Below are 23,222 nucleotides of genomic sequence, written 5' to 3'. Positions count from 1 at the left end.
GCAATCTCCTTTCACTGAAGATTGTATTATTATGGCTGGGTCCCTGAATGTGCTGAACAGATTTTTTTCCTCAGCTTATATTTCCATCACAAAATGTGTATTTGATTTACTTACATTGTTCTTGTATTTAATCTCTCTGCCCATTTAGTCACACTTACTGTCATTTTTTATTTGTTTAGTAACTCGGCGCAGCTCAGAAAGGTAACAGGGATAGACAGAACGTGACAAGTTCCAAATATATTCTGTGCAGACCTCTTCTGTAGCTTTCTGTGTTTTGGTTTTGACAGTTTGGTTTATCAGATGTGTTGTTTATTCAAATGCTTGTTTTATATAAGAGCATTTAGCAGCAACTCCAAGTGTACTACAGAAAAATAGTTGATATGTTTCTTGTTTATCTTTATCATATTGTTTGTGAAATCCTCCAGGAACTTCACAAAAAAACCTTCATATGTAAGGCCAACACCAGGGTTCAAAATGGAGAGGACCCACACAAAATTCACACAAAATTTGACTGTGTTCATCACCGGGTCTTTGCAGCTGTGGAGAGAACCAAGTGAAGAGCTGCCTCTGCTGACGCCAGTAGGACAGGATCTCAGTCCTAGTCCCTGTCTCTGGGTTTCATGAGCATTTTTTAAGATAGTGGCAATGGCAGTGTTGAGCTGAACTTCCCTCTCTAGGAAACGAAGAGAAGAATCCTCCTGGTGATGATGGTCAAGCAGAGAAAAAGAGAAGAGCTCCCCAAGAGGCAGGTTTGAGTGGCAAGTTTGGCAGGGTATAGGGGTTGTACTAATTTCTTAGTAAGCATTTTTTAAAGCACAGGTCATGAGCTGTGACATGCTTGTGCTGAAGTGGCATGCCAGGGCAGCAGTCCTCCTCACATGTCTGCCTTGTGACCAGTATTAGCAGAACCAAGGGGTGCCAGTTAACTTGTATCCATAAGGAAAATGTGTGGTTTTGGTTCAGGCTTGTCTTGCGCTGACTGCATTTTGTACTTTACTTGAAAAGCCGGTGCTGCGGAGGAGATAAAAATACTGACTGCAGGGGAGCTTCTTGGGTAGCTGGCCAAAGCAAGCATGTCCATATAAATGTGTCACCATGATAAAACTTAATCTTATGCTAGACCAGACTTCGACAAGAGTAAAAATCATCAGTAACTTGCTGTCTCATTTCATGAGTGCTTGACATGTGGCAATGTCCCCCTGCCTGCAGCCGCCAGCTGTGGGAACAGGAGCAGACCCTGGAGGGTCTGGTATGGCATGGGGAAAAGCCAGCTTTCCTTACTCTTCTCCCAGAGCATGGTGGGCCTACTTGCGTTTCTGGCTTGGGTGGGCTTGGGTTTCTGGCAGGTGCCAGCTGCATCTGATGGAGGTCTGCTCCTCAGGTGCACTGGAAGCCAGGGAGACTCATGATGGATGTGTCTGGGGACATTTCTCACTCTCCTGGCTTGCTCCAGCACTGGACTCTTCTCACATGCACGCACACAGATGCCAAGAGCATTTATACGTAGTACTCTTGGGTTATGTTGCCATAAGCTCAGGGTGTGGGACACAGCTATTTTTCTCTCATAGACTGTAAGCCCTTTCTCCAAATGCTGGTGATGGCAATGGAGGCAGGCTGTGCCATTCATTCCCACTGCTGTTACCAGCAGTAGTCTGTTTTCCATCTTTCAGTAATACAGGCAAGGTGGTTTCTGTGTAAGTGATCAGCCAGTCAGGAGAAGTTTTGTGGCCAGTTGTGAAGGCAGGACATAGTCTGCATCTGAATATATCCTGAATTATGGTAGGGTTCAGCCCTGATCCCTGCAGTTAAGCAATCAAGGTGAGATTAATGCCTCTGCAGAAGCCGTCTTGATGCCTGTGCACCACCATTTACTCCACTGCATTCAATATTTAAGTTGCAAATAGAATTTGTCCAGGCAGGGTTAACTTTCAGTGTTTATAAAAGCAGCTAAATGCACTGAGGTTAAATTCATCAGGAGATGCTATCTGGTTTGTACAATTTCAGCAACACAAGCTGTCAACCCTCTTGAGCTGACCAGTTAAACTGCCCTTGAAGCTGCTTTATTTAGCTTGGACTTTGTAAATTGATAATGTATTCTAAAAAATTTGGTACAGTCTTTTAAATATTAAATCTTTTAATGGAAGCTTGTGCTGAAAGGAAAATGTAAAATCAGTTGAACAAAAATGCTCAAGGATTTTAATGTCTGAATCGATTCTGGGCAGCAACTCAACTAAAGCTCTGTCCACTATGCTGACTAAAACGTTTGTCCATCTTTTATTTCTTTTACTTCAAAGCAATACTCTAAATCATGTCTGTGAGAACAAAATTTTACCTTACTGGAACTAACTGTAGTAAAGCACAGAGAGGGAAAGCAGTTGAACAAGTGGTAAGAGTACCAGAGTGTAAGATGGATTTAGTTGAAGGAGGGCACATTTTATCTTCTTGGATTAGGTTGATTTTAAAACTTTTTGGCTTTGGAAGAGTGAGTTCAGCTGTTATTAGAGGTACAAAAATAGAAGTAGTGAAAAAAAGGTTTGGTTTGCTTTCTGATTCTTCACCTTGATGTTTTAAAAAAACAGCAGTAGCTGTTACATGTGCTCTGTAGTCATCCTAACACAATGATAAATAGCCTTTTCCCAGGTGATTCTTAATTCCATATCTTCTTTTACAGCAAATACTTTTGCAACAAATTCTTTTGCAGCTCTACTTTCAAATATAAATCTCTTAACTCAGTCTTTTTGGACAAGGCACTAATGAATGGCTAATGATTCCTTCCATGACACATGCAACACTCTTCATGTGGTTGTAAGCATGGACCCTGTCCCATCCCGGCCTTGCAGCTCACTTATGACCTCTGTTTTGTCTTCTCTTCACAGTTGTGCAACACATCAAGCGCCATAATATTGTTCTCAAAAGAGAACTGGGAGAAGGAGCCTTTGGGAAAGTATTTCTGGCAGAATGTTATAACCTCAGTCCAGAGCAGGACAAGATCTTGGTGGCAGTGAAGGTAAAAGAATCTAGGGTTTCCATCATTAATACATGGTTGCAACTAAAGCTATTTTATTTGTAAATAATCATGCTTGCCTATTCCGTAGCCCAATGTAACTGCTCTGGTACATGTAGAAAGACTCACAGGGCTAATGGAGCATTAAGAGAATGCAATATTTAATCTTGCAGTGGATTATAAAATGAGAGCTGGATTTCATAAGGGAAACAGGGGAAGCAGACTGTGTTACAGAGGGGCAAAATCTTTGATGCTTTATCTAAAATATAATTAGTGAAAAATAATGTACAGGTCATTAAAAATGCTTGTGACATATACTTGTCTAGAAAAATAATCAATTACTGGCTAAGGGAATTGGTTATGTGTATAATTGCTAGCCAAAGAAAGCCTTTCTTTTTCAGGCTTGTGCCATTATTTTAGTCAGCAACTGAAACTATCTGTGAGTAATTGTCATTAATATATCTGCCAGGAATGTTGTAACAAACTTGTGGATAATATTGTCATCTGCTGTTAAACCCTGGCTGTATGGAAATCCAGAAATCGTGGTGTGTCAGACCTGGAGAAGTGGTTCAGCTCCAGTCAATTCTCTTTAAATATAGTCCAGAGGAGGAAGAAACTACATGAAAATATCTGTAACCTTAAAGTTTCAAGTATACAGAATCATTTTCACATTTCTGGGGAGAGGAGGGAGAAAAAACCCCAACCAACTAACCAAAAAAATATGGGCTTTGTTTGTTTTTCCAAAAGAGCACAGATAAAGAGGTGCTGGGAATCCAGCAAGGAGTAAGATTTCCAACTTGGTCTCAGAGCTTGGATGCCGAGCCTGCTTCACCATACCAAACCTCTTTGTCCCTCAAAATGGAACGGCTGAGGTTGGGTGTTGTCCTCAGCCGTGGATGTATGCTAGAAAACAGTATCAGTGAAACTGCACTCTTAAAAGTATCCCTGGCAACAATTTCATCTCCATCTGTAGAGTTCTGCCAAAAGCTGAACAAGGTGTCCAGTGTTTGAAATATCTCATTAAATGCAGAGAAATCCACATTTTGAATTTGGACTGTGCCAAGAGATTCGAAAATAATTTTGTCTGACTGGTCACAATTAGGCAACCCTGCATCCATTTTTAATCAAAACATACAGTAACAGAAATTGAGTAGATCATCTTTCTGAATTCGGAAACAAGAAATAGAGTTTTGGGTTTGGCAATGAAAGAACATGAAAGGAGGATGGACTTGTAGACTGCTTTACTACTCCATCAAAAGTAACAGGTTTTGAGGATTTGCCAAGGTTGTGAGCTTTTGATACTTGGGAGTTGTTTGGTTAAGTTGACTGGTGAGAAAAAAATAGGTCCTGAAGAGTTATATCATAGACTGCAGAAAGCAAAAGGTAGAGATGGCAAAACTAGATCTGAATGAAGTTTCCATTGTATTTTGGTGAAGCTGACTGGAAATTGCTTTTCCTCTGTCACTTCAGAGAACTGCTTGAAAGCATGATAAAAGTCTTCCCATTCACTTGCTCCCTTTGAAAATCCTGACCAAATGGAGCCTAGCACTTCTGCTGTTAAATGCTGTGCCACCCTTACTGTCTGCTGCTATTTCTCAGCATAACTCACAAGGAAGAGCATTCAGCCTTTAAAGGGAGACATGTCTCCATGGATTTGTATGACAAATTTATCAGTTTTCTCGACCAGTTTTCACACTATTTCTTTTTTTTTTCTTTTTTTTTTTTTTTACCCAAATTCACTCTTTGTAGTGTCTTTAATAAGAATCTTGCAGGCATCTGTGGGAAGAATGACCTCTGGGGGCAGGTAATGCCCATTTAATATTTCTCACATTGGCTCTTGAAGATGTGACTCTGGCTGCCTCCGAAGAGTGAATTTTTTGGTGAACTGTACCATTGGATTGATCCTCATATAACTAAGGAGTTATTTGCCTGGCACTTCTCTTTTTCACTGTGGTAGCAACGGTAGCTCATAAGTATCTTCCAGTCACAGTGTAGGTCAAACGGTGGCACCTCACCAGTGCCTAGCCAGAGAACTGTTTCCAGACCTCAATGCTGAGCACAGGGTTTGGCAGTGAAAATGTGTGATTTGGGTTTTTTCATTTTAGAGGAGCAGACCTGGATACCAACAGCAGAGGGCAGCTCCTCCTGGCACACAGCAAGGGCTTTAGAGAGCTTCACCCTTATGGGAAAAGCCACAGCACACCTGTCTCTGTGAAACTGATTTGGTGAGCCCAGTAGGAGTATGTACTTGGTGAGGAGTACGTCAGTGCCAGAGCGATTTTGGCAGCAAGGAGATACGGTCTCACCTGCATGGGGTAGATGAGGGTAGTGGTGGTCCCCGATGGCTTCCTGTGCCTGCTGGTTACTGGGCTGCTGCACGGTTCATGCCTGGCCCTGGGCATCACATTGTTTGACTCAACATGCATCCTTTTTGACCAGCTTGTATCCAAAATGCTGATGTTGCTGCAGCAAAGTATTTAGGAGCTAAGAAGCCAAGAAAAAATCCGTGAAAAATATAAAATCACACTTGGCATAAGCAACCCAAAGTGCTTGAGCTTTTGCTCCTTGGAAAAGGAGAAAGAAAATCTGCTTCAATTTGTTTCAATCATAAGGCTTTTTGGGGGAAGCACTGGGTGGAAATGCTTTCTGTGAGTCAAACCCTGTGAGCAGAGCCTAACCACAGGTTAATCTGTTTGCATGGGCACTGTACTACCCTTCCCCCTGTGTGAGTTAGCACATATCAGAACACCATTTGCTGCAGGCAGTTTCAGAGAGCAGAGGGTGGAAGAAGGGAAAGTTACAATTTCTTTCCAAGCCACTTTGCCATGCCACAGTGGCTCTTCAGACCTGGATAGGTACTGTCTCCTCACAGGGTGGATCCCTAGGCATAGTCTTGTACTAGTTTAACCTGTCCAGAGCTGGAGGTGAGGGTGGCTGTCAAGACACAGGTTAGCAGCTGCCTCTGGCTCCCCTGGGAGGCTGGAGTGGGATTCACCTTGTGTTATTCTAGGGATGTGCTTTGCTTGCAGGCTGCCATTTGCATGAGGTGAAAAACATTTCCACAGTACCTGCAGAGTAAAAATAAAGGTTTCCAAATCTTTAGGTCTTCAGTTCAGAGAAGGTTCAAAACCATGCCTTCATTTCTTGAGAAATATATCACTTAGGTCTTGTGTGGTGATGGGGAGAAGTAGTAAGGATTTCCTGGTGGGCTGAAACAGCATAAAGGACAGCTGTCGTGAGAGTTTCATTACCAAGTCATGTTGATGTTGGTGAGAGCCATATCCCCCTGCTATTCCTCTGACTTGCCTGTGTGGTGTCACGGTGGACTAAGGAGCTGGTGTTTTGCACTTGATACAGAACACAGGTCTGCAGACACCAGATGGTACACTGACATGTGGGCAAGGAGTCTGAAGGAGAAATAAGCATGGGATGGTGGTTTGACTGTAACAGGGATGAACTCCGTAGATGTGGAGCTCCTGTAACAGCCACAGTGTCCCTCTGTTGCCCAAGGGAGCTTGTCTCTTCTCCTTAGCTTTCGGGCTGAGTGGTTGGAAAGTACATGTGGTTGTATCTCTTGGGAAAAACTCCTTTTGACGGGTGAGAGTGCTTTGTATGCAGAGCATGGGTGTACTTGTCAGTAATGATAAGAATAATGAATATGTCTTTTTCTCTCTTTGTGCTGTTACGGGTTTATTTTTGTTTTATTTTTTTTGCTTGCGCTGAGAACAGGCTAGATGCATTAGTCAATGTCATTTCTGTGTAAATTCTATGTACTTTTTTTTTTTTTCACTTTCCAGTCCCCTCCTTGCCTGTGTCAGATATCTCTCATGCATTGTGTCTATTCTGTGCAATGCATAAAATAATGAAAAAGGGGTTCTGCAATGGTGGGTGACAGAAATTCAAGTCACCCCTTTACAGTAGAAACCATACCCGAGTTTTACCTGGGTTTTAGACCCTTCTGCATTTTGGTGTTTGACAGAAAATGTGTAATTGCCATGGCAACTGCTCTGTCATATGATAATTTTGCTGTTTCTGTAAGATAAAAAGTGTCTTCTGAAATATACAATGTGCCATCCTCACAGGGCAGAGCATTTTTGCTGTCTTTCCAGGGAAAGAGCCTCCTGGAAAGAGGATCAGCCCATGCTTCTCCCTGTCATTTTTTTCCCAGGTTGCTATTATTTAAAAATGTTTTTTTTATATTAATTTTCTGATTCTGTTGCTGTTGAGAAGAATTACAGTCCAATAGCTTTAACATTAAGCTACTAAAGGAAACTCTAGTGGCAACAGGATTATTCAGGGTGATTTCATTCTATACCATAGACTGGACTGTGGGTTGGTGTCTGTATTATGCTAAAGCATCATCCCAGAGCCCAGCAGTGTTGGGAGATGTTTTTGTTCCAGTCCTTACTCAGTTCAGTTGTGAATGTGTGAGGACCATAGTGGGGAGTCAATTTGATATCCACCTTAGATGATACAGCTGTGCGCTTGTTAAACTTTGATGATGTAATAACCTTGTTGCATCATTATTGGTAAAAGTTGTGGAAGAAGGGTTCTGGGCCTTCTTAACGTGTGAGATGCATGAGTGGGTCCCTCAGGAAAGGGACATCTGTGGCATGAGTGATTTCTGTTGCCTCTAGGATCCATAGAGCCCAAAATCCACAGGGAAAAGCCCCTGAACTTGGTAGATGGCTATCCAGTCTGCCCTGCCCCTTGTCTCCCCATCTGAACCTTTTTATGGCAGTTGTTCATTTTTCAAGTCCTGTGGTTTCAGTTTCACAGGTAAAGTGTCTTTTCCAACAGTCATCTTTTACTCCCTTCTTCACACGTGCAAAAATACAATACTAGAAAAGTGGACAGTATCCCTGTTAAAGAAAGGGCTTGAACAAACCATGACTAGTGCAGCCAAAATCTGAATATGTTGGCAGAATGACTGCACAGTATCAGTGTGTTCTGTGTCTGTTCTGATGAATAAGCTTGGTCCCATACTCTGTATACGAATTCATGGTGAAAAATAAAGTGACTAGATGGTCAGGAAAAAGCATGCTTAGGTAAAACAATACCGCTGCTTTTGTGTCTTCTCTTTGTATTAAGTATAGGTTTAGTTAAAATCCAGAGGTACGGGACGCAAGCATCAGTTTCTGTGAATACTAAATTGTAAACATTAGTAACCTGATATCTTTCTCTAAGTGTTTTAAAAATATTGTTTGAATTAGCATAGTGTAACCACGTTGCTTTTTGAAGGTAGAGCCTAGCAGTGTTTTACTGTCAATTATAATTATTCCTCATATAATTGGTGTCAGAACTTTTGTTTTGCTTTGGTTTTTTGTGCATGGAAGTGTTCTCTTGCTCAAGAAGTACAGCTCTTAAGAAGAGATCTGAAACTGTCTATGCATGGCAGTTATATTAGCATTATTTCATTATACAACATTTAAGACTCCTGTTTAATCCAGTGTTGATATATTTCCTTCAAAACGAAAATATACAAGAGTTTAGAGCTGTATAAATAAAAGGGTGTGAGAAAAATTCACCCACCAGAATTCTGATCTGCATGTAGGTCCTGTCTATCAATTTAGGATCGATCCTTCAGTTACTCATGCATATGAGTAGTCTTAGCCATATGACTAGATTTACTGAATTTCAAAGGAGTTTCTGGCTGAAGTCTCAGGTTGTAAGTTCTTGTCCAGGGACATACTGTTGTATAAATCTACTTTATGTGTAGCACAGCACAGGGGCAAACATCAGCAACAGCGACATCAGTAATACATAATACATCTATGCTCCCTCTGAGTATTTCAAGCAATGAGAGTTTTATTTTAAATTACTTACAAGAAAGGTAAATATCAAAAAGATGCTAGGGTTTGCCTGAGTTAAATGCTAAAGGATGTGAACCAGCTGTTTAATAGTATATTTTTTGGATAGGATCAGTTTATTTTCTCTGTGTTTGGACAACACTTGGCACAGTAAGATCATGAGTATTCCTCATCCTCTCATAAGGAAAATTCTTGTTTGGGATAATGTGTGGCAGAAGAATTAAAGGTGTACTGCCATAATTTTTATTGCATTTAAAGATCACATCTACATTTCTAAAAGAGTTATTAACTAAGTACTTTTTCCATTCTTCATGCAGTAGTGTGTCCTTATCTTACCCTTACAGCACCATCCCCCATGTTCGCTATCTTCTGCAAATACCTCACCTTCCTTAAATTTCATCTTCTCTGACAGACACTGAAGGATGCCAGCGACAATGCCCGCAAGGACTTCCACCGTGAGGCAGAGCTGCTAACTAACCTGCAACATGAGCACATTGTCAAGTTCTATGGTGTTTGTGTCGAGGGTGATCCACTCATCATGGTCTTTGAGTATATGAAGCATGGAGATCTTAACAAATTTCTCAGGTAAATGCATGAACACATACTGTGCTGCTGAGCTAGAACTGGGTAGAGAAGGTAAATGTTATTGGTATTTAATGTCTAATTAACCTCCACCACTGGAAAATGCTGGCAACGATCTATGCAATTCTCATGTACTGAGATGTGGGGCTCATTGTTAATTGCCTATTTGAAAGTATCATGAAGTCAAGCCTTATGCTTTGCACCAAACAAATGGGAACCAAAGAAATATTGTTTTAAATATATTTTGTGTATTCTGAAATGTTTGCTTATAAATCCTACAGTAGGAATTATTTTCTTGCAGGCTTTCTGGTAGCACTTGGGAAGATCCCACTCAACACCTATCGCTATGTGTAGGCATCTAAAAGCTTTTGAAATCTAACCCCTTTTCTCTTCCCTCATCTCAGTATTTTGGAAATACTTCCATTAATCTGAAGCAGAAAAGCTGAGCTGTGGAAACTTCAGTGCAATGGGAAGTGCTGCATCTTGGGGTCAGGATTAGGACTTTATTTCAAAAAGCTGTTCAGGAATGTGTATTGGAAATTGAAACTTTGCAGCAAAGCAGTCATAAATAAATAGATGATACCTAGGGTTCACAATATTAGGTAACTTGGGAACCAGGAAGTTGTGAACAGTGGCTCTGCGTATGCCCCATTTCCACTAGCCTGCACTCACTGACATAAATACAAGCAGTTAAGAAACAGCTTTTGCTCATATGTAAAAAAACGTTTGCACAAGGAACTGTTCTTTCAGGGTCTTCTCTGCCATTTTCGTCAAAGGATATCACAAAGGCCTTTCAGTGTACTGAGATTTCTCCTGCTGAAGACAGCTAGGGGTACCACCATTTTGGAAAGGTATCTCTGACAAAGCTCTAAAACAATCAGAACTGATGTCCCTTCAAACAGGTTCAGATTTAATAACTGATTGAAATAGCTAGTGACTGCTAGTGTCACCATATATGCATTTTTGATCACCTATGTGAAATGAGTTTGCTCTTTCTAATGTCTGCTTAACAAATAGCCACACCAAAGCAAATGACACCAGCTAGCGTTCTCCCTTTTTGGCAAAGCTGCCAGGTTTGGCAGGGAGACCAGGGCCTGAACTAGAGATGCAGAGCAAATGCTATTACTTTTCCCAGATTGCTTATCTCTTTGGCAGAGGATATATTGTCAGAGCCATGTTAGGGCATTTACATGTGCCTGCTTGGACCTCTGCCATGGATCAGAAGAGGACTGCAGTCTTCTAAGATGCCATCGCAGTACTTCTTCAGCGCAATGAACTTCCATTAAAAGAAGCCAGATTTGCAGCAGATAAGAAGTAATTTCTGATTTTGTAATAAATACTTACTCTCTGATTCTTTTTGCTTGGCGCTTTCTTACCTCATAACTCTTATCTTGAATTATTGTACAGAAAGATAGTTTAGCAGACACTATATTTCCTACCTTAGGTCTTCTCTTTTTTTTTTTTTTTTTAAATTATTAATCAGCCCTTGTCTTTAGAACATAAAATGATTGTGCTAGGACATGCTGTTAAGCTGAAGCTCCAATTTGTCATTCCTCTTGCATTTGCTGCAGCTTGTGGTCTGCATCAAAGGTTACTTCTACAAGGCTGTAAGAGCCCGTATTTGTTACCCTGCAGCGCCATCAAAGGCTGCTGGGGAAAAATGAATCTAAAATTTAACCCAAATGAGCCTTGCTGTCTGCATGCAGCCAAAGGCTGTTTGAGATCTAGGACTAAAGCTTCAAAGTCTTGCCTGTACTGTGCTTTTTCTGACTAGTGGAGGCTCATGTGGATCCAAAGAAATTTCTGTCAATGCTCCTTGATGTTGCAGACACTGAGGAGCACCTTATTTACAGCCAGCACCAAGAGAACAAGTGAAGTGGGTGGAGTGTTAAGAATAGTCCAAAAGTTTCATTAGATACAGACCATGTCCTCAAGGAAGCTAGAGAAAGTTGAAGAGTTCTCTAATTTGGTGACTCAGATCTTTATGTGCAAAAGCAGTCATTAAAAAATTCAGGCAATGAAAATGCACAGTGCTTTTCAATAGGGATTTGCCTGTAAGTCTTGGCTGGAGATTTCATATCCTCCTGTTTATTCCCCACAATGTACTTCAGTCGAATAGCTGCCTGTATGTACCCTGTAGCAGAGCTTCTTTGGCTGGTACCGGATGCAGTCCCAGCAATGCTACACACCCTCCTTCATTTCTTTCTCACATCTGTCATTTTGATCATGAGGTTCTTCCCTTGGGGCAATTTTAATATCATATTTCTAATACGTAATGTCAGATTTGGTCTCACAGGTTTTGATTAATTTGCAACTCTTTCCCCAACTCCTGTGCCCTTCCCCTAGGGATAAATCAAGGCCTCAGCTCTACTGATTAGAAAGGTGATTCTCTGAAACTCCTCTCTGTAAGAAGGAAGAACTTCTAAGAAAAAATAAAAATAAGTTCTATTAAAAAAAATGTTAAGGAGGGAAGAGGAGAAGTGGTCTCTTAGAAGGAGTAGTCTTCATGAATGGAATAAAAAAGGCTTCTGAAAGTGCAGAATAATGGGATGGATGGAAAAGAATATTCAGATTATCCTAAACTGTATCAAAGGAATGATTGCAGATGACCTCAAGAATTGGATAAGTGTTAGCTAAGAATGCTAACTAAAAAAATGTTGGGTGTGGGAATGTTTGTATCTGTATCTTCAGGATCTTAGGATGTTATACATGTATACCAAAGCTAACACAGTTAGGATGGATGAAGCACATGTGTTCCAGTACATTGCTGGGCTTTCCAAATGCAAATCATCTCTCCTTCTGCTGGGTTGTATAGAGGTTCCTTATTAATCAGTTGATAATTTCATTTTAAGGACTTGCTACATCTTGAAAAGCTTGAATTTCTGAAGCTGTTTAGTTGTTCCAAGTAGTGTGTGTTCTGTGTCCTCTTCCCATTGTAAAGAATTGCCATCTCAGGCAGGACTTGGTGATAAAATAAGCAAAAATGGTTTCCTGCTGGGCATTTAGGTAGGAAGGGTATTAGAAACATAAATCTAAAATTGCTGCCCTTGTTTCTTAGATAGTGTCTCAGAAGGAAGCTGGCTTGCTTCTTTAAGAAAAGATGGAAGGGTCAATGGCCTCTCTCCCTTGAGAAATCAAGGAATGCTAGTCACAGGAAAAGTGATGCTGTGCATGCCACTTCATTGCCTTTCACTCTTACAGAGTGATAAGGTTTTCCTCAGTTACCAAACAGCTATATTTTGCCAGTCTGTCTCCAGAAAAGATTACTAAAATGGAACCGGTAAAACTGGTAGTTTTGGACAAAGTGTTAGTATTATGAACACATGTGCCTTATGTCTGTAATATATCACCTGTTGTGTAATGCTCTTCGCACCACTTGTCTTTCACACAGCAAAGGAAAACAGTAAATGAAAAAAAGACGGGATATAAGTTTTCCCCTATTTCACCAATGAATTCATAGCCCTTTTAGTTGTTAGGTTTGAGCGAGTCAGTTGTGCGGGTTTAGGCTCACTAATGTGCTTCAGCTCTCCAGCTTACAAGTGGCCTATCACTTAATCAGTTTGCATTTTGGTGCAGGGCACATGGACCAGATGCAGTACTGATGGCAGAAGGCAACCGTCCTGCTGAGCTGACCCAATCCCAGATGCTTCACATTGCCCAGCAAATTGCAGCTGGTATGGTTTACCTGGCGTCACAGCACTTCGTGCATCGGGATCTTGCTACCCGCAATTGTCTGGTTGGTGAGAACCTGCTGGTGAAGATTGGGGATTTTGGAATGTCTAGAGATGTATACAGCACGGATTACTATAGGGTAAGTGAACTGCTGTAATGAGTAGCAACCTAGACCTTGTTCAGTCATCTTATCGCATTCATACTACTGATTCTGCTATTACACCTGACCATCTGCCTGTCGGGTAATTTTCATCCTGGTATATGGAGAATGCCATTATGAGTTACAAAGTTTTGGTAAATGTCAAGAAACTAATCAGAGTAAGACTGGCATGTCTTCTTGTGTATATATGTTGGCTTTACATCCTAATAATAAATTGCAGAAAGGTCTTTTTCTCTGGATAGAAATTTTTGCAAGTTTGCTTAGCTTTAGTGAAGACACAGCAGCAGCAGATAAAAAGGAAGAGTGGTCAATCAAATTTGGCCCAACACTTAGGATTTATTAAAATATGTTCTTATATATTGCTAAGAGAAATGGAAATTGTAACATTCAGGTATTTTATGTTTCAGTTTACTAGAGGTATAAGTACTGGACAGCAGCACTGGACCAGTTATTTTAATCAGTAAGAGACTTGTTGGGAAATTACTATGTAGTCAGCACCTGAAAGGCTTTTTAAGTTTTAAGTTTTTCTTGGCTTAAGCCAAGTCCTTAGTCTTTATTATGCTTATGGTTGCAGAATTATTTTGTTGTGGGTACAAGTAGACCATTGAGATTCTTCATTCTGCCCCAGGCCATTTTTCCTGAGCTTGGCTGCCCTAAAATGATCTATGAAGTTTGAAAAGGGCTTCTAGGATCGCTAGGATGACAGGAATGTGTGCATTAGTTAATGCTGTTGGTGTTGTCTTTGTACAATGCGGCAAGTCGTGTAGTTGAGAGCATTTGCTGTTTGCTGCCACATTTGTAATTTCATAATTGGAACTGAACCTATCAGGTGTTTATGACTTGGGGAAGGTAATCCATGACCAAAGTGTTTATACACCCCAGAGTTTATCCTGTGAGATCTTGTCTTACACTTAGCATCTTTATGAACATTTTCTGTATCTGCCTCTCATGTGACCTGTTGCCAGTGAATTCCATCCATGCTAAAATGAAGGTCTCTTCCTTAGCCCCTCAGTTTGGGCTGCTGTGTGCATAGAGGAGAGTGTCACTTTGGTGTCAGTACTATTAGGATGCCTGGAGAGAGATTGTCCAGCTGAGGCTGGACAAGGCAGAGTAAGCTGTACACAAGAGTTATTTTTGAATGTTATTTCACTTAACAGCTGAGAAGTAACTGTTTCTGCTGTTCTTTGTCTTTTCTTTCAAAAGGCAAACCTAGTATTTAGTAAGCATATGAGCCAGGTTCCTCTGACATTTTGTTATTTTGGAAACTTGGCACTTCAAGTTATTTGGTCAATGTAAACCAAGCAAGACTGCACTTCAGAACTTGGAAAAATACACAGAATAGTAATCACTGCCTCCCTCTGTTTGTGCTTGCAAGGACACCAGTGAGCATCAATGGCCAGGGTTTCTTGATTTTGCAGCCGAAGTATGAGCAATACTTACTGGGACAGGTGATGTGTCTCTTTTCTGTACTTCATTGAGGATGAATTTGTTTATGATGTTTGTCATTATACTAAAGAATGAATGTCTGTGCATAACAGTAAGTGTTTGCAAAGGCCTTGCAGTCAGTAGCAGCATTTTTAACAATAAATGCTCTGGTTATTTTTGGCAAAAATTAGCAACTCCCTGCTGGAGGAAAAACTACCTGCAAAACAGGATGAAGCTAAGTAATCATATGGTCTTCCTGGGGATGATAGAGGCATGGCACAGGCATATCACAGTATACTGACTTTGGCATCATCTTACCTTCTCATGTACCTCTGGGTTTAATCACTGAGTCTTAACACATAAGCACAAAAGCAAAGCTTCTACCCAGTGAATCATAAATCTAGAATAAGATCCATAACCTGGAGAAAGCAGGGGTTCACCAAAGAAAATTTTGCATAACCTGGGTAGTCTTGGGTACCTCTCAAAGGACCCAGTTCAAAGGGTACACTGCATTTCTCACTGCCTCTTGCACAGAATCACTCTTTTCTTCCCTTCTTCTATAACTCTTTTGTTTTGGTTTTTTTTTTTGAGGCCAGGGTAGTATCTGTGGGTGTAACAAAGAAGAGGCAGTAGTGTGAAAAGGGAGATGTGGGAACAAATAAGGCAGGAAAGGTAAGTTCAGAGAGGTGTTAGTAAAAGACAAGTGTGAATGAAGGTAGAAAGAGGTTGACAAGAGTAAGAAGGGATGAATGGACATGTGAAGTAACATTGGTCCTTCCAAAATGATGGTGTAAGCTTGCAGCGTGATGGATAGGTATAAAGTTGGGTAGTCACTTACTCTGCAAAGTAAGAAAAAGATGAAGGACTGTTTCTCTGGCCCCTTATGTTCAGGCTGGCTTCTAGCCTTTGCAGAGGAGGGACAGGGCCACAGCCTACTGTGATACTGTATTTCACAGTGATAAAAGTTGGAAGTTAACAATTGAGCCTGTAAGGTTTTGGCTTGCCTTGCTTGGGCCGTATGTGGGCTGATCAGAAGCTGGTCATGAAACAGTCAAGGCTATGATGACTTTCCAGGCAGTTGCGTGGAGAATTATATTCATGGCAGGCCTAAGTAATGAAACTGTCAACAATGACACTGGGATGGCACTGACCTACCATATCTAATTGTTTATCGCAGGCTAAGTCTTTTTAACTGCCCAGGCTTAATCACATACATAGAAGCAATTCTTCTCCAGCCTTGACAGCTTTATCTGATACTTCTTGGAAAGATTTCCAACACACAGTTCCAAAAAGCTCTGCAAGAAATGGTTCATTTGTGTTTATTATTACACTGGAATCAGCTTTTTGGGATCCTACCACTCTATCAGGATGTGCCCAATAGATTTGCCCAATATGATTATTTATATCTAGCTTCTGTAATATAATAATGATCCCCAGTACTTGTTCACTGTTAGATTGTTAATGACATTCTGCATTGAATCAGCTCAGTTGTTAAGTGATGCCTCAGGGAGGAGGGGGAGAGAAATAACCTTTGGGCTGGGAATACATGTGTTGTGTGGCCCTGATTGCACAAACTTTCCTTTTACTCCTTTGTTCTTATTTCCTTTCTTTTTAATCAGGCAGGAATTTTGTGGGTGGGGGGGAGCCCTGTTGTATTCAGTGTAATAATTTTCACTAGTTGGACTAGATAAGTACAGAGACATGAAGAATCTGCATGGCTTTTCTTACCCAGCACTTCTGTCCACCCGAGGCAAAAGTAAAACAACTGTTGAGAAATTAGTTTGGTCTGTGTGCCAAACAGCTTCAGCAACGCTGCAGTTCTTATAGCACAGTGGCTCATTTCACAAAGTTATTTACTTGCAGAGCTTAGGTCTCAGGTTCATTAAGGGCTTTTATTTGTTTTGTTGATGTCTGTTTTGTGCTGTTTGAAATCCCAACGCGCACAGGTCAGGGTTTCCCATCTTTCCTTCTCATGCTCAAGTAGTGTGACTCAGCAGCAGCTTTTAATGGATTAAAGTATTGACACTGAAGCAGGGGAACCACTGCTTTACTAACGTTTGTTCTTGCACTCAGAAATAGTATATTAATCCCTTTCTAGGGTTCCAGTTCAGGTTTGCAAGTAGTTGCTTAGTGAATAGACTTAACATACTTTTCTGCGTAACTTTATTGTAAGCAAAAAGCTTAAAAGGAGAAAAGGAAAAAGGAGACAAACAAACAATCGCCCCCCTCAAAAAGGAAGGTTATCTTATCCAAGTACTTAGAAAAACTTTACAGGGATCTGCTTTAAATATCCAGCCTGGTCAGCCAGCCACAGGCTTGGGCCAAGATTTTGGATGAAACTCTGGTCTCACTGGAGTAAGAAAGAGCTTTGCCATTAACTTCATTAGGACCAGAATTTCATCCTTCATATTTATCCAGTGCAGGATAGAGACCCTGTTTCTGATTTAGACTTATGGAGCTCAGTTGTGTAATCCTTATTTAGCTATTGTATAACTTACTTGCCTTTATGCAACAGTATGAGGAACAGTGGAGAGAATAAGGACTCCTTTCCTCCACTTGTACAAACCATGCAAGAAACTGTCAGAAGACTAGGGCTGTTCACCAGGTTTCTATCTTCCTTTAGGCCCAACTCACCACAAAGAGACAGATTCATGTCACAAGTCACTTTCCTTCACTTCTGACATGGGTGAAAGTGACACAGCTTCTTTATAAAATTTTGTGCCATGTGCATTTTGTACCATGTTTTGCTATTAAAATTAAGGATAGCCTGTAGGATTGGAAGAAGCAACATAGGTTACTAAGCCCAAGCCTTGCAGGATGCCACACAGCAGGTTGAAAGTGGGAGAAGAACCTCAGACCTCCTCAATTTACATGGAAACCCCCAATGCTCTTAATACTTTAGCACTTTCTGTGTAAGGCACCAAACCCCATAAAAATTCCAGTCTGCCAGGAAGAAAGAGATGTCCAGGGTATCGACAGTGTCCTAAGCCTCTAAAGAGAAATCATGTTTGACAAAAATTCCTGATCTTAGGAAGTTGGTCACACCTGACACACAACAGGAGGTGGCTGAAATCCCCATCAGTCCATCTTCTTTATAATGGTTTGAGTGATTGAGCCAGCCTGTAGCATTACTGGCATTTGGTAATGCCCCTCAGAGCACCTTTGGCCTTGTCACCTGTCCTCATTGCCTCAGAGCAGTGTGGAAACTGAAGCTGACCACAGCCAAATCGTACAGCAAGAGAGGAAACAAAAACACAGATGACCAATGCAAGTTCTGAAGAAAGACTTTAGTTAGGTAAATTAATACAGAGCGGCCTGCAAAATGCTGACAGGCTTCTTCTCAGATGTCTCTCAGGTATACCACCAAATTGGATAGCAGTCTTGTGCCTCTGAAGCTTGAATTTCTAACTCCTGGACCACTCTTATCCTACCACACAACCCCTTTCATCAGAGTGGGTGTTGAAAACAAGTAGGATGCTGCTGCCAGAGCTCTCCCCGGAAGGCTGCTCCATAAACTTGCAGTCCTAATGGCTGCGGATTTTTTATCTGCAACCTGGGTTAACTCACTGTCCAGTGTACACCTACCTGATCACATTATTAACCCCCCTTCCCAGCTTCTACCTCTCAGGTGTATTTAGAAAAAGTACTCCTGTCCCCTTCCAACTGTTTTGGAGGGTTAAAATGCACGCTGTCAGAAGGAAAGGTTCTTCATTTCTTTTCTCCTCATGGTAGCCTTCTCCCAGGACTTTAAGTGTGTGAAACAGCAGTTTCAGTGTCTTTCTGGTGCAGACATCAGTAGGACTTCCCAATGAGATTTTGCCCACTGCTGTATCAGAGGTACCTCAGCCTCCAATGAAACATGCTGCATGGTACATCCTAAACTCATACAGCCTGTCACTGGCACACAGTCACTGTATTGGCCAACAGTGCCCTGGGACACTCTCGTCTTCTACTCCTTGCAAATGAATAACATCCCTTTTTTCTTGAAGTTTTTGGTTTCAATCCCTAAGTGAATTATTTTGCAGCTCATATTGGCACATCTTGTACCTCTAGTGGTTAAAAAACACTGTTGTTTCTCTTATTTTTAGCTTCTTTGGGGGCTGCGTTTTTTTTTTTTTTTAATTAAAATTCAGGTCTTGTCTAGTTTGGTGGTGAGTAGAGAACTGAAGAAATAGAATCATGGTTCCAAAAAGTAAACAACTGAGGGGGTGAGAAAGATTTTTTTCTGTTTTGTTTCTTAATGTTTTGTTTCTTGATCACTTCTTTAATGTTACCGCTAAGTGAGTATTTTGGGAAAAAATATCTTTTTAAAACATAAAATTCCCTTGTGCTTTGAGTTAAGATGTGAGACATTATTACACTTCTTAGCCTCGCAGGAAGACTTCCAAAAAACCTGAGGATTACACAATTCACTATTCGAGGCCAATTTTAAAAATACCCAGCTTTCAGACCTTCTCGCTACATAAAAAGGTCACAATACTGTTTGAGAAACCATTTCTACACTTGGGAGTATTATAGTCCTCAGCAAACAGTCCCAACTCTGATCTCCATTGTTGCTTAACAAAGAGTAGCAGTTTGAACACTGTGAAATAACATTGGTATTAGAGTACTGGGATGGTATAGCAGCTTGCCTGCTAGGCATAGTCCTTCCTTCATGTGTGAGCCTAATACTGGAGAATGCTGTATTTCTGGCAACTGCATTAATACACTTTTCTGGTGACTTTCATTTGCTAAAAGGTAGTGCTAGTAAAATAATCAACAGAGAGTGATCTTGCTTAAGCTATTTCCAGTACTGAATGCCTATTTGCAAAGGGAATTAATGCATGACTGCAAGGAGCTAAAAAGAGAAAAGCCTGGTTTATTATTATTTGGGCTGTAACTAGCTGGGCAAGCATAACGAAACAAATGTTTACAGTGCTGGAACAAGTGTCTGTCTATTCTAAAAGGGCAATAGCAGCAAACACCTGCAGGTCTCAGCTGTCACTACAGAGATGAATACCTGTGTGTGGGAGTTTGGAGGAGGTTGCACTAAAGAAAACAAGAAAGAGTTACTGAGAAGTCAAGCAGCTTGTCAAGGCATCCTCGTAGGTGTGTGTATTGAATTGTCACAGTTTGAAGGCACAGTTTGAAGGCTTTTTATTAGCAGCTATTTTTGCATCCATTGCTCAAAAGGAAGTTATCTGCTTCCCTACATGGACTTCTTGGCTTTCGTCCTTCGTCATAGGCTCATTGCATCATGTGTAGTGCTGGGGAGGACAGAGGGTTTCAGCAGCCCTGGGGACGTGCACAGATGATTTCATGCAACTGGAAACAATATGGGAAATAATGGACCAGCTAGAGAGATCTGAATTAGCTGCCTTAAAGTCAGTGCACTAACTCTGAATTGAAAGTAACATAATCGCATGCAGAATTAGGCCTAATGATTCTAAAGGGCTTTTAGGAGCTTCCTAAAGGTCAGCACAGTGTCAGCATTTAAAAACTTGTAGGCACTGGGACATGGCATTATCCTGATGATGAAGGATTAGCAATATGGCTTGATGCCCGTTACTATTTGCTCTTGCCAGAGTATATTTTGTCGTGTACAGGAAGCATGCTCTTTCCTCAGCTCTTACTTAACACATCCCTGACTGCTGGTCTGGAACTGCAGTTTTCTGACCTGCTCAGTTCTACACAGAGACCAAATTCAGCTTTGTCTCAAACTTCTACAGCCCATCATTTTTAGTATGGCTATAGATGTAGTCACTTCCCAAGTGAAGTTTTCTTATCATGGAATCATAGAATGGTTAGGGTTGGAAAGGCCCTTAAAATAGAGTAGAATCATAGAATAATTAGGATTGAATCATAGAATCATAGAATCATAGAATGGTTAGGGTTGGAAAGGACCTTAAGATCATCTAGTTCCAACCCCCCTGCCATGGGCAGGGACACCTTACGCTAAATCATATCACCCAAGGCCTTGTCCAACCTGGCCTTGAACACTGCCAGGGATGGAGCATTCACAACCTCCCTGGGCAACCCATTCCAGTGCCTCACCACCCTAACAAGAAAGAATTTCCTCCTTATATCCAACCTAAACTTCCCCTGTTTAAGTTTTAACCCGTTACCCCTTGTCCTGTCACTACAGTCTCTAATGAAGAGTCCCTCCCCAGCATCCCTATAGGCCCCCTTCAGATACTGGAAGGCTGCTATGAGGTCTCCAAGCAGCCTTCTCTTCTCCAAGCTGAACAGCCCCAACTTTCTCAGCCTGTCTTCATACAGGAGGTGCTCCAGTCCCCTGATCATCCTCGTGGCCCTCCTCTGGACTTGTTCCAACAGTTCCATGTCCTTTTTATGTTGAGGACACCAGAACTGCACACAATACTCCAAAGTGAGGTCTCATGAGAGTAGAGGGGCAGGATCACCTCCTTCGACCTGCTGGTCATGCTCCTTTTGATGCAGCCCAGGATACGGTTGGCTTTCTGGGCTGCAAGCACACGCTGCCTGCTCATGTTCATTTTCTCATCAACCGACACCCCCAAGTCCTTCTCTGCAGGGCTGCTCTGAATCTCTTCTCTGCCCAACCTGTAGCTGTGCCTGGGATTGCTCCGACCCAGGTGTAGGACCTTGCACTTGTCATGGTTAAACTTCATGAGGTTGGCATCAGCCCACCTCACAAGCATGTCAAGGTCCCTCTGGATGACATTCCTTCCCTCCAGGGTATCAACCGAACCACACAGCTTGGTGTCATCGGCAAACTTGCTGAGGGCACACTCAATCCCGCTGTCCATGTCAGCGACAAAGATGTTGAACAAGACCGGTCCCAACACCAATCCCTGCGGGACACCACTCGTTACTGGTCTCCAGCCGGGCATTGAGCCATTGACCACAACTCTTTTTGTGCAGCCATCCAGCCACTTCTTTATCCACTGAGTAGTCCATCTATGAAATTGATGTCTCTCCAATTTAGAGACAAGGATGCCGTGTGGGACAGTGTCGAACGCTTTGCACAATTCCAGGTAGATGACATCAACTGCTCTACCCCTGTCCATCAGTTCTGTAGCCCCATCATAGAAGGCCACCAAATTGGTCAGGCAGGATTTCCCCTTAGTGAAGCCATGCTGGCTGTCACCAAGCAACTTGTTGATTTTCATGTGCCTTAGCATGCCTTCCTGGAGAATCTGCTCCAAGATTTTGCCAGGCACAGAGGTGAGACTGACTGGTCTGTAGTTCCACTATTGAAAAGGACCTTAAGATCATCTAGTTCCAGCCTCACTTCCATGGCCAAAGACACCAAGTCACTGGTCTTACTTATAGTTCTGTTTCCATCTGTTTTCACTGACACAGATCCTGTGAATCCAGGGGGACTCCAGAGGAGTCCAAGAAGGTTTTCCATGTTGGTGCTAGGAGAAGAAATATCAGATGTCCAGCATATGTAGTGTGCTGCATTTAAAAGTGAGTTCTTACTAAACTCCATCTTGCAGGGGAAGTGACAAGATGGTAATACAGAAAATGAGTTTTTCAGCCTTGAGGTTGTGACATACTTTGTTTTGCCAGACTTAATCCCCTTCTCGCATGAAACGTGCAAACGGGAAGCTGGCTCCATTGCTTCTGGAGCACATTCTCCTTCAGTTGGTGAGATCAAAGAGTGTAGAGAGAGCAGAGACATAAAAACATACTGACTAGGCTGAAAAATGGAGCTGATTAAAAAGGCAAACTAAAGCAGAATGACCTTGCTTCTGTGACCGGTTACTTGATTACCTGTTGAATTTGTGTGTTTAATTATTCCTTTGTAAATCCATCCCATGAGTGTGATTCTCATGCTGGATGTCAAGAAGTAGGTTCATCTTGAGAAAATAAGTTGAGCCAGGAAGCAGCAGCACCCAGAAACATATGCCAGGAAATGCAGAAATTGTGTTGAACTCCCTATAGCTAAGAGCTCTGAATGTCAATCAAAGACTTCATCGAAGTGTCTTTGGGAAATGGTAAGTGGAAATTTCCCCTCTGTTTGCTTCATTGAAAGCTTTAAGAATTTACTGTTCAGTCCCATTTTGGTTATAAAATAGATTATTACAGTTTTCAAATGGATGAAAATTTTGAAAATTTTGGGTTTCCTACCCCGTTTTTAAAGGATTTTAACAGAATTGTTTCAGAGGGGTTATTCCTGCTGTATGTAGTCAGTAAAATCCTTGGGATCCATAGTTACGCCTATAGAATAGCAGGAAGTTTACACAGTCAGCATCACCGGTGGCTGACACAAGCTTTTCTGTTGAGGGGCTCTTAGCACAGATGTTCATTAACTTAAAAAGTCCTTTTAAAATTATATATACAAAACTGAATCATTCTCAAAAATAACCACACATATGGATATAAATTGCAGGAAAGCAATGATTCACACATTGAAATTAGCTTTACGAGCTGCAATTCGGAGCACTTTGCAGAACTCTGATAGAAAGCAGCTCATTCCATTGAGTAGCAGCACAGCCTTTCAAAATCATTTTTGCAGGTGATGAAATGATTTGACCGCTGTCTAGATGTTTAGCGCATAAGAGAGCCATGTCCTCAATCCCAGCACTTTTTGCAATTTGCTGGA

General features: G+C 41.5%; 1 protein-coding gene across 2 annotated transcripts in view; it reads left to right on the top strand.

Annotated features, from left to right (window-relative positions):
- The window catches only part of NTRK2 (neurotrophic receptor tyrosine kinase 2), a 212,624-nt gene that overhangs the window by 149,665 nt on the left and 39,737 nt on the right, over nt 1-23,222 (top strand). For both annotated transcript variants that reach the window (XM_062640442.1, XM_062640451.1), the window contains 3 exons: nt 2,877-3,007; nt 9,227-9,399; nt 12,973-13,207. In XM_062640442.1, coding sequence (XP_062496426.1) covers nt 2,877-3,007; nt 9,227-9,399; nt 12,973-13,207 — 539 coding nt within the window. The remainder of the gene's footprint in view (nt 1-2,876; nt 3,008-9,226; nt 9,400-12,972; nt 13,208-23,222) is intronic.

Source organism: Pezoporus occidentalis, unplaced genomic scaffold (assembly GCF_034315485.1).
Source record: "Pezoporus occidentalis ecotype Australia unplaced genomic scaffold, CSIRO_AGI_Poc_V1 ctg117, whole genome shotgun sequence".
In the NCBI taxonomy this organism is placed as follows: Eukaryota; Metazoa; Chordata; class Aves; order Psittaciformes; family Psittacidae; genus Pezoporus; species Pezoporus occidentalis.
Note: the sequence above shows the minus strand (reverse complement) of the source record. Positions and strands in the feature narration are given on the sequence as shown.